At 35.8% G+C, this 16,373-nt stretch overlaps 1 protein-coding gene across 1 annotated transcript; it reads left to right on the forward strand.

Moving 5' to 3' along the window:
- The first annotated feature begins 9,657 nt into the window (after positions 1-9,657).
- Positions 9,658-15,761, forward strand: LOC143610957 (uncharacterized). The gene is made up of 4 exons (XM_077085294.1): positions 9,658-9,819; positions 9,906-9,992; positions 14,855-14,956; positions 15,057-15,761. Exons 1-4 carry the CDS (start codon positions 9,658-9,660, stop codon positions 15,714-15,716), a joined length of 1,011 nt encoding a protein of 336 aa, XP_076941409.1. The 3' UTR covers positions 15,717-15,761.
- Positions 15,762-16,373: the final 612 nt, after the last annotated feature.

The raw sequence follows: 16,373 nt of genomic DNA on the forward strand, positions 1-16,373 counted from the left end.
TTTTCGTAAACAACCCATCAGTGTTTTGATTCAAAGTTAGGCCGCTAGTTCTTGAGTCTCGTTCAACAACGAATCAGAAGCTTTAAGGTAATTAAAATATACCTTTGAGATCGGTTTTCAATGGGGAATAAAAGCCCTAACTTTAATCGATCGCACATGGACCCTATATCGCGATTGTGAATCTAGGGTTCTTGATGCGTTTTTACATACTGGTTAAATTGTTTTAAGTCTGAGTTTTAAACAAACAGAACTCACAGATCAGATGGTTGGGTTATGTGTGTTTTAGACTCAGGTCGCGGGTTCGAACCATGCTGGACCCGTTTTCTTTTTAAGGGTTTTATTATTATTATTTTTTTTAAGAAAACTAATTATGTTATTAATATTAATGATTACTAAAGATTGTTTAAACTAAAAACCGACCTTTATAACACTCGTTTTCGTTCATATATATGTATTCTCTAAGGCACGTTTTATTCATTTACATAAAGATACATATATATTATAACTTAAAAACTAACGTTTTAATATATATATATATATATATATATATAAATCAAGAAATTTATTTATAAAAACTAAAAATAGTATTTTATATTTTCTTAAATCAAATTAATAGTTTAAATATTAAATCCCTAAATAAATTTTAATATTAAATGGTTATCGTTTAACTCGTATTGTGATTAAGATCCTCATTTCAAGTATATTTTTTACACTCTTAGGCGTTAACGTTCGCAGCGTGATCCTCTTCTCTCATTCTCACTACCTTAATCATCCTCGTTCGTCTTTGAGGTGAGTACCACATTCGCCCTTTTTACTCGTTTTATCATGTTTTGGGGACATATGCGTAACTTATTATATTTTCACACCTTATCTATACACAAAACTGCAATTGTTGTCTTATGTGTTAACTAATCTCATGCCATACTTGCTATATGTTTATGTGCTCAATGTGAACCGCATTCGGAGAGGTCCAGCATAAACTCAGAAAATAGTATGATCATACGCCAGTCGATTTAGCTTTGTGCTTTTCGACATCTCATTTTATTTGCTCATTGGTTGATTTGTTAATCTCATTTGACGCGTTGCAGCTACGTATTTTAATATATATGTAAATTGTACTGGTGTGTTACTCACTCAACCTCGTGTTGAAAAACTATATTATTTTCACCCATATGCAGGTTACCGTTTGATGTGAAGTGTGGACTTAGAAGAATTGTTTTAAGGACTTAATGCTAGAAGAGTTTATTTGAGCCTTTAAATTTTCATTTGAATTATTTGATGTTTTGTTTACTTTGGATTTCTTTTTGTAATGAATTATGGTGATATTTGAATTAAATAAATAGATATTTGAATTTTAAATATTTGCATGATAGTAACCTTACGAGCTGTGACAATCAGTCCGCTCCGGCATTTCCGCCGTAGGTTGGGGTGTGACACTCTATATGGTGCAGTGTGTTCAAGAAAAAGTGTACTTGAATGAACAGAAGGTTATACCAAAAAAATACGAGGGTGGTTCAAACGAACAAGACTTGTGGTATTTGGATAACTGAGCGAGCAACCATATGACGGGTAATTTATCTTTTTTCTCTGAGTTAAATAAGCGTGTTGGTGGTAAAGTTAAATTTGGAGATGGGTCTTATGTTGATATTTGCGGGAAAGGGTCGATATTGCTAGTCGGTAAAACGGGGGAGCAACAATAATTGACCGACATTTATTATATTCCTAGTTTACGAAGTACTATTATTAGTCTTGGGCAAGCAACGGAAAGTGGTTGTGATATTCGTATGAAAGAAAATTACTTGTTGATGTATGATGATCAAGGAAATTTGTTGATGCGGGTTACTCGGTCCAAGAATTGTCTTTATACGATTAAGTTAAAGACGGGGAAACCCATGTGTTTACAAGCCCGGGTTGATAACGAGAATTGGCTTTGGCACGCGATACTGGGACACCTAAATTTCGAGTCTATTAAACAAATGGTGAAAAATAATATGGTCGTTGGAATGCCAAAAGTTGATCAAGAAAATCAAATTTGTGACTCGTGCTTAGTTGGGATGCAAACGAGGAAACCGTTCCCGAAGTTGGCGACTTTCAGAGCAACTCGAGCGTTGGAACTAATCCATGGAGATTTATGCGGGCCCATTACTCCTAGTACCATATCCGGAAATTGGTACGTGTTCTTCTTGATTGATGATTTACGTTTCATGTGGACTTTTTTGTTGAAGGAAAAAAGTGGAGCGTTTGATACCTTCAAGCGATTTAAAGTCATGGTGGAAGCGGAAAATAGTAAGAAAATCAAAAAGTTTCGAACCGATAGAGAGGGAGAATTTACTTTTCGTGATTTCAATCGGTTCTCTGAAAACGAGGGTTTTATTCGGCATTTAACCGCTCCATATACACCTCAACAAAACGGTGTTGTGGAGAGGCGAAACTGCACGATATTCATATGACTCGAAGCATATTAAAAGCGAGACAGGTTCCGAATTATATGTGGGGTGAAGCGGTGAGGCATTCGACCGACGTGATTAATAAAATTCCAACTCGAGCGTTAAAAGACAAAACACCATATGAGATGTTAAAACGAAAGAAATCGGATTCTAAATTTCTTAAAGTTTTTGGATGTGTTGCGTATTCAAAAATAGTTGTGGGAAATATTAAGAAGTTAGACGATCGTTCGATTCGTTTAATTTCTCTCAGAAGCGAGAAAGGTTCGGCGGCGTATCGTTTATACAGTCCATAACCAGAAAAATTGTTGTGAGTCGAGCGGGTGATACGATGTTTGATGAAAATAAAAGTTGGAATTAGGGTAAAAGTACCGAAACAATCGACGAGCAGGATTGAGCACCTACCATGTTTTGGGTTAACTTTGGTGATGAAATTGACACCGGAGAAGGAACCGTTAATACCGAAAACATCGAGTCGAGCCATGGGCCACACTCTACGAGTTCAAGTGGCCGACGAGGGTGAAGAAGACGATGAAGAACCGATAGTCGAAAATGCTCCAACAAGCCGGCTGGAACAAGCAACACGGTCACACCTAAGTCGGCTGTTCGGAGATCTTCTCGAGCCACGGTTACCCCGGTACATTTTAATGATTATGTCTTATATTCGAGTATTATTGATGAAGATATTTTATTGTTTGCTGATGATGGACCGGTTTGTTTTGATGATGCAAAAGCGAAACCAGAGTGGGTGAAAGCAATGCGTATCGAGATTGACTCGATAAATAAAAATAATACGTGGGCGTTGACCGAGTTACCACATGGTGCAAGGACGATTGGTTTAAAGTGGTTTTTCAAGGTTAAAAGAAACGCGGATGGCTCGCTTAATAAACACAAGGCAAGACTTGTGGAAAAGGGTTATGTTCAACAACCTGGAGTCAATTTTGACGAGGTTTTCGCACCAGAGGCTAGACTCGAAACAATGCGTTTATTATTATCTCTCGCAGCAAATGGAGGTTGGGAATTGCATCACCTCGATGTCAAATCTGCGTTCCTACATGGCGAGTAAAAAGAAGTATTTATTACTCAACCGCTTGGTATTTTTAAAAAGGGTGAAGAGCACAAAGTATACAAATTATCCAAAGCGTTGTACGGTTTAAGGCACGCTCCTAGGGCGTGGAATACAAAGTTGAACGGTATTTTGTTAAATATGAAGTTTCACCTGTGCATACAAGAACAAGTGGTATATCGAAAGAAAATTGGAGCCGATCTTTTAGTAGTCGATGTGTACGTTGATGACTTAATTGTGACGGGTTCCAGTTTAAACTTAATAATGGAGTTTAAGCGCGATATGTCTTTAAACTTTGAGATGTCAGATTTGGGAAAGCTAACTTATTATCTCGGAATTGAAGTTTCACAAAGCAAAGATGGGATAAAAATTAAGCAAGAAGCGAATGCGAAGAAAATTTTAGCTGAAGCGGGAATGGAGATTTGCAATCCTGCTCAAATTCCATTGGATCCAAGTATAAAAGTTTCTAAATTTGAAGACGAAGAAGATTTTGATACTACGAGATATCGAAAGACTGTCGGGTGTCTCCGATACCTTTTACAAACTCGTCCCGACTTGGCGTATTCGGTCGGAGTCGTAAGTTGGTACATGCAAAGCCCGAAGCAATCTCATGCAACTCTTACAATGTAAATTCTTCGTTATATTCAAGGTACTCTCGGATTTGGTATTTCTTACACTCGTTGGAAAAACGTGTTAGTTGGTTATAGTGATAGTAGCTTAGCATTGACCAAGACGATGGCAGAAGCACTACGGGGCTCGTATTTTATCTTGGGTCTTTACCAATTACTTGGTGTTCTCAGAAGCAAAGTACGGTTGCACTCTCATTGTGTGAAGCAGAGTGCATGGCGGCAAGTGCAGCCGCGTGTCAGGCGGTTTGGCTAAGGGACTTGATAAGTGAGTTATTCGATAAGGAAATTCAAGGAGTGGTGTTACGTATCGATAATACATCAGAAATAGCACTCGTGAAGAATCCGGTTTTTCATGGAAGGACCAAACACATTAAATCTCGGTTTCACTACATTCGGGAATGTGTTGATCGTGAAGAGTAAGTGTCGAGCATGCTAGTGGTGTTAAGAAATGTGCCGATATCTTGACGAAGGCTCTTGGGAGAATCAAATTCAAGGAGATGCGGTAATTACTTGGAGTTGAAGACTTGTCGGGAATTTCGGTTCAAGACCGTTACTTGGCATATAAGGTTAAGTAACAAGATTTAAGGTGTGAATAATTATAGACAATTAAATGTGCTTAGATTTAATTGTTAGTATAATTATTATGTCCTAATATTTAGCAATCCTAGTTGTAGTCTAAACGTGATAGGTTAGATTATAAAAACACATGCTTTGGGGTTAGAGATTGTAATTGAGTTTTGTGAAGTTTCTCAATAATAATATTCGTGTGCATGTTCGTGTTCCATAAATACTATCAACGATTGTTTTACCCGGCGCGTTGCACCGGGACAAGTCGGTAAAACCTGAGTGGTGATAAACTCAAGCGTCGCCGGTCACTGGCATTGAGGCGGTGAGTCAACGCGAATTCGGTTGGTTTCGTTATGTGCGTTATGATACCGGTAAAAAAAACTAAAAATCTAGGTGCACCAATGGGTGACGTCGATCGGTAAAACTTGGGTGTTGGGAAGACCCGAGGGTTGTCGATACCGGTCGTTGAGGAGGTGAGTTTACGCAAATTCGGTCAGTTTCCGTCACGTTCATTACGGTACCGGAACTAATGTTCATTACAGTACCGGAATTAAAACAAAATGTAGTGAGTTTGCGCAAATTCGATTGGTTTCCGTCACGTAAGATACCATAACAAAGACCAAAAACAAAACAAAAACGAAATTTATATTATGTCGGTTTTCGTTACAGTACCTCAATTAAAAAACCAAAAACATAATAATGTGGACCAAACAAAAACTAAAGTAAAAAAAAGGCATTTACACATTGACCCATCAAAATAACAACACTACTATAAGATAAAACTTTGGTGTTGGGAAGACTCGAGGGTTGTCGATACCGGTCGTTGAGGATGTGAGTTTACGCAAATTCGGTCAGTTTCCGTCACGTTCATTACGGTACCGGAACTAATGTTCATTATAGTACCGGAATTAAAACAAAATGTAGCGAGTCTGCGCAAATTCGATTGGTTTCCGTCAAGTAAGATACCATAACAAAGACCAAAAACAATGGTTGACTTCTCAATTGAGAAATGGAATGAAACTGGCAATGCTCTCTTCGGTCCTAGCTGAGTTCTGTCTTAGCTTTACGGCGGTTGAGGCGCCCCCTTGATGTTTCGGGAAATGGCTCCATCAACACTCCTATCGAGAACGAATCTTCCGTCCAGGAGTTCGAGTGTGATGGTCCCCCGGAACCTGAATTGGAAGGGATTATTTCCCCACTCGAGGGCATCATATTGGCTCCGACCCCCGCAGTGACGAGCGCTCGAAAAGCACAGCCTATCACTGAGGCCAGAGCCGAGGAGCACCCCCCTTTTTTTCAAACAACTAGATAGGCCCTTCGCCGCTATGAAGCCTGCCACTTTTGACATAATAGAAATGAAAAAGGAGATTCCTCCTATTCCAAGAGAAATAACATAAAGGTACATCATCAGAGTGCTGAGTAAGAGAAATCGAATGAGCGCCTGCCTATTGTGCTTGAGACTTCTCACGAATACTTATGCCCTGCCCTTCTCTTCCCCCCTATTTTTTCCCTATCACTAGTGGTTACTCCCGATCCGAAGCACCCCTTTTCCATTCAACCTCCACGAATAAAGAAACCACTTTTCTCTTTTCTACGATACTAATGCTAATTCATTCTTTTCGATCTTGTACCCGCTTGCTTCTATCTATAGAAAGATTCTCCTCTCCAATGACCTATTCACTACCAAGATTGACCTGAGTATCCGCCTTCATGCTTACACGTCCCCTTCCATCCTCCTTTTCTCCTTTATTCTCTGTTCTTTTTCGTTACAGTACCTCAATTAAAAAAACAAAAACATAATAATGTGGACCAAACAAAAACTAAAGAAAAAAAAGGCATTTACACATTGACCCATCAAAATAACAACACTACTATAAGATAAAACTTGGGTGTTGGGAAGACCCGAGGGTTGTCGATACCGGTCGTTGAGGATGTGAGTTTACGCAAATTCGGTCAGTTTCCGTCACGTTCATTACGGTACCAGAACTAATGTTCATTACAGTACCGGAATTAAAACAAAATGTAATGAGTCTGTGCAAATTCGATTGGTTTCCGTCACGTAAGATACCATAACAAAGACCAAAAACAAAACAAAAACGAAATTTATATTATGTCGGTTTTCGTTACAGTACCTCATTTAAATAAGCAAAAAACATAATAATGTGGACCAAACAAAAACTAAAGAAAAAAAAGGGCATTTACACATTGACCCATCAAAATAACATCACTACTATAAGATAGTAAATCACAGTTTGTGGAGCAAGGGGTCGAACACACGTAAAAACTTTCCTTTCCAAATGCACTAAACCAAAGACCACAACCACCCCACCAAAAGCATATTTGTTACTATCATATGAAATTAATAGCTAATATAACAAAACATTCTCTATTGTGACATCAAACTTCTTAAATATACTAATAGATAATTTCATTATTGATAACTATTTATTAATATAGAGCAAACACATGCACATATTATTGATCAAAACAGTTGAAAAACAGGAAGTACCCGAGGATGAGCAATCTTCAGCTACAAAATGACACCAGAAAATAATCTAAAGAATAAAACAACTAATTAAAGTAGAACTAAATATTAAAAATAAGGTTTGTTGGCTTTTATTAATCTTTGTCGGTCCAAACTAATGAATTGGCTAATAACGATCGCACCCTTTATCATATTTGTTCCCAACGATCCGTGAGTACATAATGCAAAGTTGTTAGTTCCAAGTCGAAGAAAAACGTTTTTTCCTTGAAAACTCACAATTTTTTTCCTAAAAACTTAACATTTTCATCCCAAATATCTTTATAACCTAAAATTGTACTTTTAGGAACATTTTTCTAATAAAAGCTTCAATTATTAAGGTCTCCGAAAAAACAGAACCATCGTTGGAATCGGTTGACGATGCTTGAGTGGTGGTGGTTGGTGACAGATCTAGAAAAAATTCTCTGGGATAGTGTTTAGTTTTTTTTACCGTATTTCATTTAATATAAATGAAACAAAAATAGGAACACGATATATATTTAAACACATGGGGTGCAAATTTTTCATCTTCGATGTTTGAAAGCTTGAAATCGAGTCATTACAACCTCTTCTTCTACTTTATCAAACCTTCTCTTTCGACCACACAAATTAAACCATTGTTCAATTAATCATTACCCATTCGCTTGCGCAAACCTGTATTGATAAGCTTCATTTAAGAAACACATATTTCAACAGTTGCGGTTGTAATCGGTAAAGCCAATGCTAGCTTCAATATTCGATAAAACAAAGGAAAATTGGGGTTCTTTTCGGTTTCCACCATTACACGAGCAAAGTTATACATTCAACCTAATTTTGCAAATTTATCATCTTCTTTAAAGTTGTAATATCCGACGTATTGAAAATAATAAATAAAGAAAATTTATTATTTAGCTACGCTTATTTAATCGTCGTCAAATAAATAATAAAATAATATAAAGGATGGTAGACTTTAATAGAGATGAACTTTGAATAAATCATAGACTTAGTGTGCTAATAGGCCTAAGGTTCATGGGCTTAAGGCGTATAAATTCCCTTTAAACCCTAACCACTTTTCATTTTTACCAACACACAAACACTCCTCCTAAATTTTTGGACCTAGATCCGAGTGAGATCAAGGTTGTTCGTATCCAACCGTAATCAAACAACCAAGAAAAATGTTCAAGCTCTAGGTCGATTAGAGGTACGTTTTAAGATTTAAGCTCGTTCATTTAGGTTAATTAGCTCGTCTATGATTTCTAGATCTAGATATAACGGTATTTATAAACCAAGATATATATTGAAACTTGAATCTAACCATGTTTAGATTATGATTTATTATTGTAGTAAAAACAAAGTAATAATATAATAAATCGTAGCAGCAACGTATGATAACAATAACAATAACAATAATAATAGTTATAATTATAGTGAAGTAATAATATAAAGTAATAATAAAGATGGATGGTAGCAGCATGGGATTCATAATAACTAGTATAAATATTATTTATAAATTTTCGATAATTTTATGATATTTCGGATAAAATTTCGTATATCTCAGGTAATATTTCGGATAATTTTTGGATATTTCGCATAACGTTCGGTTACATTTTCGATATTTTATATAATTTTTGGATATCCGAAATATTTTAAAAAATATTTATTTTTAATTTTTTTATGATTAATATTTCTTTTCAAATTTCGCATATCCATTTGGATATCTGAATCTGAAACTTCAGATACGAATTCGGATACTGAAATCCACTATCCGAAATTACGAATATCCGACATTAAATACTACTAATTCCTAGTACTCACCTCATCCATTGTTTTGTGTTAAAATAGTGTTCCAATTACACGAGGGACCTTTTAGTCTATTTCTCTATCTAAATTATAAAAATAAATAAATCTAATTGTTAGCATGATTAATAAAACTATTTTTTTACTATTAGTATAACAATTACTTTTATTATTAACAATTATATTAATAATATGAATAATACGGTTTTTTTTTCTTATTATTTGTTCAATTGTATAAATTTGGTTTTTTCAATTGATAGAAAAAATGAAAATATCACTCGTGTGAAGTGCACATGATCATATTTGATAAGAAAAAGTAAATGTGATTAGCACTATAGAATAAAGAAGTTATAGAATTCAGGCATTGATAAGTTGTCAAAGGTATTTTTTTTTGTATTGAAAGGGTAATGATCCCAGACCTCATAGATCAAAAGTGTAATTTACTATGTTACGTAATATTTGTTAATAATATCTTTTTTGGAAAAAAAATCTACATATTCTGATTTTAGACTAATTTTGTAACGGACGATAAATACGTCGACTATCATTCACCAAGAAGCTCAGACTTGAAAAGGAGCCATTGCTAGACAACCTTCAAGCCTTCTACATTCTTCGTTTCACCATAATATCCATTTCCGATCATAAACCTAAAGTATGACGTCTCCAACCAGAGATGATTTATACCTAGCCGCTACACTCATCAAAATTAGGACTTCTCCGATCATCGATTTGAATTATGCTGAAGACGACTTAAACTTCGCTCAACTAGTGAAAACCTCAAATTCTGTGCCGCCTATTCTCGACGCTCCTTCTACGGTATCTCTATTCACATACCATTACACGATATTGATCAATTTGCTAACATGGTCAATAAACAATGAATTTGCGTGTGTTCTATACAGAGTAAGCAAAGAAAATTAAAGTCATCGGTATTCGAGGGTTCTCAAATTGATGTGCAAAAGGAGCATCCGCCTCACACTATTAGCACCGTAAGATTTTGATTCAAATTTAATCTTGTTACCGATTTGATGTTGTTGTTATTTATGGAAGAATTTACGTATAATCAGTGTTGTCGTGATGTTAAATCGAGTTACAATTTACTTATGAAGCTTTAAGACCGCTATGAATTATTATCATGAAAATTAGGGCAAATCTCTCTTTAGCTATAAAAACAAATTGCCAAGCTAGGATTTAGGCTCGTTACAAATGAAATGAATAGAACTAATTTCTAGCTGGTTCTTGTTGTGTATATTTAAAACACACGTTCAAATGTTTATATGATATATAGTGACTATATAGGTATTAAGCACCTAGGCAGTCAAAGTCAAAAGGCACACTAAATTGAATTCCGGATCGATTGTTGACTTCTTCTTAGGCTATGTGTAGTGGAGAGGCTATAAAATAGGCGTTTTGCGCCATGTGACGCACAATCAACAAATAGTAGATTTTTGTTTTTTGGGTGTAATGGTGTTGTAGCCTAATATATATATATTATATCACACACACATAGTAATATAATAATGATATATACACACACAACTCCCGCCGACAATTACCCTGCCCATCATCGCCCCTCATCGCATGGATTCGCCTCCCACTACAGGTGGTCTTAGATGCACATGCCTGTTGTGCGAAAAGTTCACAAGGCGTGCCTAGACATTTAGGCTAGGTGGGGCACAACTTAAGAGATCCAAACACAGTCAAGTGCAAAATATGTATTTAATGGCCAAAAATTCCATGGCCAACAACTGATTTAGACTCACATGAACACTAAAACCTTGCATAGCTCTGCTGTAACATTCGACTCCTTGTATCATCAATATTGTTCGCTTTGCCTACAAAGAGATCACGGATTTGTTTCTGGTTGCCCAAGTCGAGACTTCCTAGACTTCTTCTACTTGAGCACGCTTAACTGTGGAGCTCTCATCTTGTCCACTACCATTAAGGCCAAAATGCGTTGGTTATTTAAGACGCACGGCATTTATATTTAAACCAAAAAACTCTCCTATCCACGGTCGATGTGGTATTCGCCTAAGGCGTTACAACCTCCCCTGGACTTGTCGTCCTCGATAAGGTTTGCCCCACCATCCATCCAGGATGTGAGATTCGTCTAAGGTGTACCTTGCGACATCCCTGAGGACTCACCATCCTTGATGAGGTTTGTCCCACCATCCCGAACGACACTAGAGTAGCTCTAATAGCACTTGTAGCATCCGGCTCGTCGCACGGCCAATATTGTCTGCTTTGCCCACGAAGAGTTCACGAGTTTATTATTGGTTGCCCAGGTGGAGACTTCCCACGAGATCACCCATCATAAAACTATTTCCACCTAGGCACGCTTAACGGTAGAGCTATCCTTTCGTCCACTAGCATTAATCCCAAATGCGTTGGTGATTAAGGACATAATATTTACTTATAAACTAAGAATCTCTCATATTTGTGCCCGATGTGGAATTCGTCTAGGGTGTTACATCAACATATGTGAGCAGTTGGTGGATTAATGTAGTAGAGTTTCATTAGAGAGAAGATTACGGTGTTCACCATATCAAATTTAAAATATTCAAAAAACATAATCAAATCATTCGAATTTTATAATTCTGAAGCGGGATTTGAAATTGAATAGAATTCAAATCGAATTTGAATTTGGAATTTGAGTTCGAATCGAATTTTAAGTTTTTCGTATCCAATTTGAATTATAAAGACCCATAGATGAGAGTTCTTGACAAACTATGATGAAGTTTTCAACTTGAAATCTGACAAAGCTACAAACTAATCTAACTCAAAATGCAATACATCAAATCTAAATCAACTTGCTGTTCTTCAATAATGGTAGTTGATTAGAGTGAAACTGTGAAAGCAACTTTGTGAACTAGCTTTGGGGTTGTGGAGGGTCGAGATAACGGTGAAGTTGGGTTGTTCAACCTTTATAGTCTGAAATTGTGGAAGCGACGATGTTGATACTAATTTTTGGGAAGCGCAAAAACGGCGATAGATATTAGAGTCTTGGGGCCTTTTATTAGATCAGGGAATTTAGGGATTTAGAAATTTAGACATTTAACAACTTAGGGTGATTGTTTCTTAGGTTGATAATTTTGTTGAATATTAGTTTTTAAGAGACCAAAATTTTAGGAATTAAAGTCTTAGAAGCCCTTTTGTAATTCTCTCTACAAAATAGAAATAAGATGCGTTTTTGAGTTTTGAATCAAAACAAAAATCATAAATTTGTATTCAATTCTAATTACATCACAAACATGAATCGAATTCGAATTTAGTCCAATTTTGAAATATTTAATTTCCAATTTTTTAACTCCTATTCTATACCCCTAAGGCCCTAATTTGTAGATGAAGTTAAAAGCCTAAATTGTTTTTGACGTGATGGAAATGTGCCGGGGTATAGTGAAGAGTGTCATGTAGATAGGTCAACGTACTAGTATAGTAATAGTACAATGTGACAAGACTGTTTGATTGTATAACATAATAATACAATTAAAATCGAAATATTGTTAAAAAGAAAATAATAACTTATGGTAAATTTGATTTTAATAATCTTATCTTTTTTTACAGTTGGCCAATCATAATCCGAACTCAAAAAATAGTTGTCATCAGTCTCATCTTTCACACTAATTGTTTTATTGAATATCCATTAAAAAAAACTTAACGAAGTTCAAACAAAATCTCTTCTTCATCGCAACAAAATATCTTCTTTAATCAATATATGTAGAATTTCAAAATGATGTTTTAGGGCTTTTGATAGGAAGGGAGATACGAATAGATTAATATAAAACTTATCTCGAAACGGTGCTTCAAACGAATTATTCTGTTAGCCGGGAGTTTAAACATCTGAATTGAAACACTGTTTTGTCGTTTGGAGCATCGTTTCGATGTAAGTTTCACATCAATCGACTCGTATCCTCATTCTGGTCCAAAGCCCTAAAAGATCAATTTCAAACTTGAAAATAAAAACTTACCGTGAAAGGTGAGATTTTCTAAGGTATGATTATTATCGTCCAACTGCAAAAAAAAAATAAAAATAAAAATACAATGAGATTATTAAAATTCAATTTGACGATTTGAAATCATAGTTAGCAACCAAAGGGTGGCTTGAAGGCCAATTTGAAATCTCAAGGCTCCTTAAGGGAAAGCAGGACATTATGGAAGGATGATCTACGAGGTCTGAATAATCAACAGGATGCTTGGGCTTGAAAGTACCACCCTTTGATTATTGTTTATAGAAATTATACCTATAATATAGAGTAAATTGCAATGCTCGTCAATGTGATTTGTTCAGTCCATGAATTTAAAACTTGCCTTATTCGTCCATAGAGTACATTTTTATTGCAATTTCTGTCCATCTCGTTAACATATTTAACCTAAAATTATCAAATTTTAACAAACCACATAGATGAAAATTGCAACGAAAATAGAACTCTAGGAACGGAATCACGAAATCAAAATTTTAAAGTTTTAGATTGAAACAGAAAACTTGAGCAAATTACAGGTACGAAAATGACACCTTACGTCTTTTAATAGTTTGAATATGATTAATTAATCTCTCTCCTTGCATGTGCCTATGCGGCATTGGCCTGGCCTTAATTGGAAGAGAGGTCCATAACCTCTATATTTTCTCCATGCACCGTAGAATTTTTACAGCTTAAATTTCTTTTGAACAAGAGTAGCTTGTGTCCCGATGGTTCATAAAGTCCTATTTCCAGTTCTTTACAGATTAAATTATACCATACTTTTCTAGTATATGTTGATATTATTTTAACCTTTCTTGTACATATAGCAAGGAACTTACCATTTAGGGTTTCATCAGCAGGTGACAAGTGAACCCTCAAGTCAGAGTTTGAGGTGAGGCTTGCTTTGTAGTTATAACTTTTCATATAAAACCGTAAACATGACCGTTAATTATCTCTTTTGCATACAGAACCCAGGTCCGAACTTCAACTCCTTTGTATCGAGCAATACGGTTCCAGCATAGTCTTGGAGTTAAGTTTCCTAGCTGTATTAAGAGGATACGTGCATCACAAATCAACGGTTTTTGGATGGTAATGCCTCTGCCTTTTATTGCTTCTAATCAACTATTATTTTCAAACATTACCAAACGAGATACACCTCCCTCTCTTCTTTCCCGTGGTTTGTAGGGCTTTACATTTTGGTTCTGCAAGCTTTTTCTACCAAAAGAAGATACTGCATTTGTACTTGAAGAAGATGAGACCGGACAACGATCCGAAGTGAAATATATTGCTGACAAGCGTAGGCTTAGCGCAGGGTGGAAAAGAGATATTTTGGTCCTTCATTTGGTAGAAAAAACAAAGTTTAAGGTCGCGTCTCGGGTCTCTCTACCCTCTTCATACATATATATCAGCAAAAAAAAACCAAAAGATCCCTTTGACATGTCAAAGTAGACTAAATGTTCATATAACAAACCTATTCTCAAAATGTCCACCCTAAAACTCGGTTACCCTGTACTTTTAAATCATTAGTCAACGGGACTTATAAGCAACCATATTCTTCCACACGGAAAAAACCGACGGAATTTTTAGGTGTTCGACGAGATTAACCTTGTCTTGTCTTGCGACAAGTTTTTTTTGGCATCTGACAGGAATTTTTAGATGCCCGGCGTGGTTTATCTCGTCTTCCTATGGGACTTTTTACACAACTGGCTGAATCTGGTTTGCTGAAAATCTCATCGGGTGATAATTACAAAATGTACACGTCGACCATACTGGATTGAGAGTGAACATTATGTTTACTTTAACCAATCAAATGGACATTTTGTTCATTTTCCCTAAATGTATACATACTTTTATAAACCATTGTTAACTCAAATGTTCTCTTACGTTTGTAGGTGTACATATTCAAGGCCAATAATGACTCGAGTGAAGCAGGTCATATTATTAGCCTTATGAATTTGGAAGCACATACTGAACAAACAACTCCTGGTAAACTAGTGTTGATCATTGGCTTTAGGTTTATATTAAATTTTCTGTATTTGATCATTTGGCTTTAGGTTTATATTAAATTTTCTGTATTTGATCATTTGGCTTTAGGTTTATATTAACTTTTTTGTATTTGATCATTTGGCTTTGTGTTTATATTCAGTAAACAACAGCGAAGAGCGCGGTCGAGAAGTTCTAGAACGTTCAGAACCGTCCAAGACCAATCTACTTCAAGATGTCAAATCCTTTCTGGACTTCCATATCATGTTCGAAGGCCTCTGCATTGATCATGAGCTTTCCGAAGATGTCAGAGTTTGTTACTACAAACTATGCATTTATAAGAAACAATGGCTTCACGACGGTGTTTCTAAAGACTTTTGTGGCGTGGTGGTAGCCCGTATGATTGGTGAAACAGTAAGGATTGCTAATGAGATCAAAAACTGCACGATGACCACAAGTAAGGAAGACTTTGGATCTTGGGATAAGTCCTTGTCGTCTTTTGAGAAATTTGGCATGAAGGTCAGGTTTTTACGCCATAAAATACATATGCTTGAAACGCTTGTGTTTCAATCAGAAGGCGCAGTGGATGTTAAGCGGTATGAGGAGGCGAAAGAAGAACATAAGCGTGTTAAGGATGAAATCAAGATAGTTTCAGCGGAGCTTACGCAGTTGAAGAAAACTGCTAACAAGTTCGAGGAGGTCACCAGTGGCTTGAAACAGAAAATTGAGGAATTTGAAAACAAGTTCGGGGAAGAAATTGATGCCCTTTAAGATGGTGTTAGCTATTATTCCTTTTTTTCTTTTTATGATTATTATTCATCATTTCGACCACAACATAACCATTCTATGGTTCTTGAATATTGTTCTGTTATTGTGACTATGCACATGATTATATTGATCTTTTGACAAGTTTCCTTATCTATATCTTGACAAGTTTTAGGCCATCATGCTTTGTTTAGTAGCCTAAAGTTGGAAGAGAGGATTGTGTAAAATGATCGTTAGTTTTTTAACATTGTGAATATTTGATGTATTCTTCCCAAAATATTTTTTTATTTTGAATAATAATAAATTGTAGATGAGTGTTTACATGAATTCATTGTAACTGTTATAAAAATTGGATTAGATTAATCAAAATTAAGAGCATGTTTGGGATTGCTTCTTAAGAGTGCTTATGGCTTTTTGGAGATGCAAAATATCCAAAATGCTCCTCCAAAAGCACCTAAAAGCTCCAAATTGGTGCTTTTAGGTGTTTTTGGAGGGGCATTTTGGATATTTTGTCTCTCCAAAAAGCCATAAGCACTTTTAAGAATCAATCCTAAACACCCCCTAATTTAAATATCAAATTTGTGTCTGTTAAAAACGCGTTAATGGCAGCCTCAATATTTATTAGGGATTTGCAGAAAACCAATAGTTCGGTTATAGTTGTGG

Source organism: Bidens hawaiensis, unplaced genomic scaffold (assembly GCF_021521415.1).
Source record: "Bidens hawaiensis isolate Kalapana, Puna unplaced genomic scaffold, B.hawaiensis_p1.1 tig00028758_1, whole genome shotgun sequence".
Classification (NCBI taxonomy): Eukaryota; Viridiplantae; Streptophyta; class Magnoliopsida; order Asterales; family Asteraceae; genus Bidens; species Bidens hawaiensis.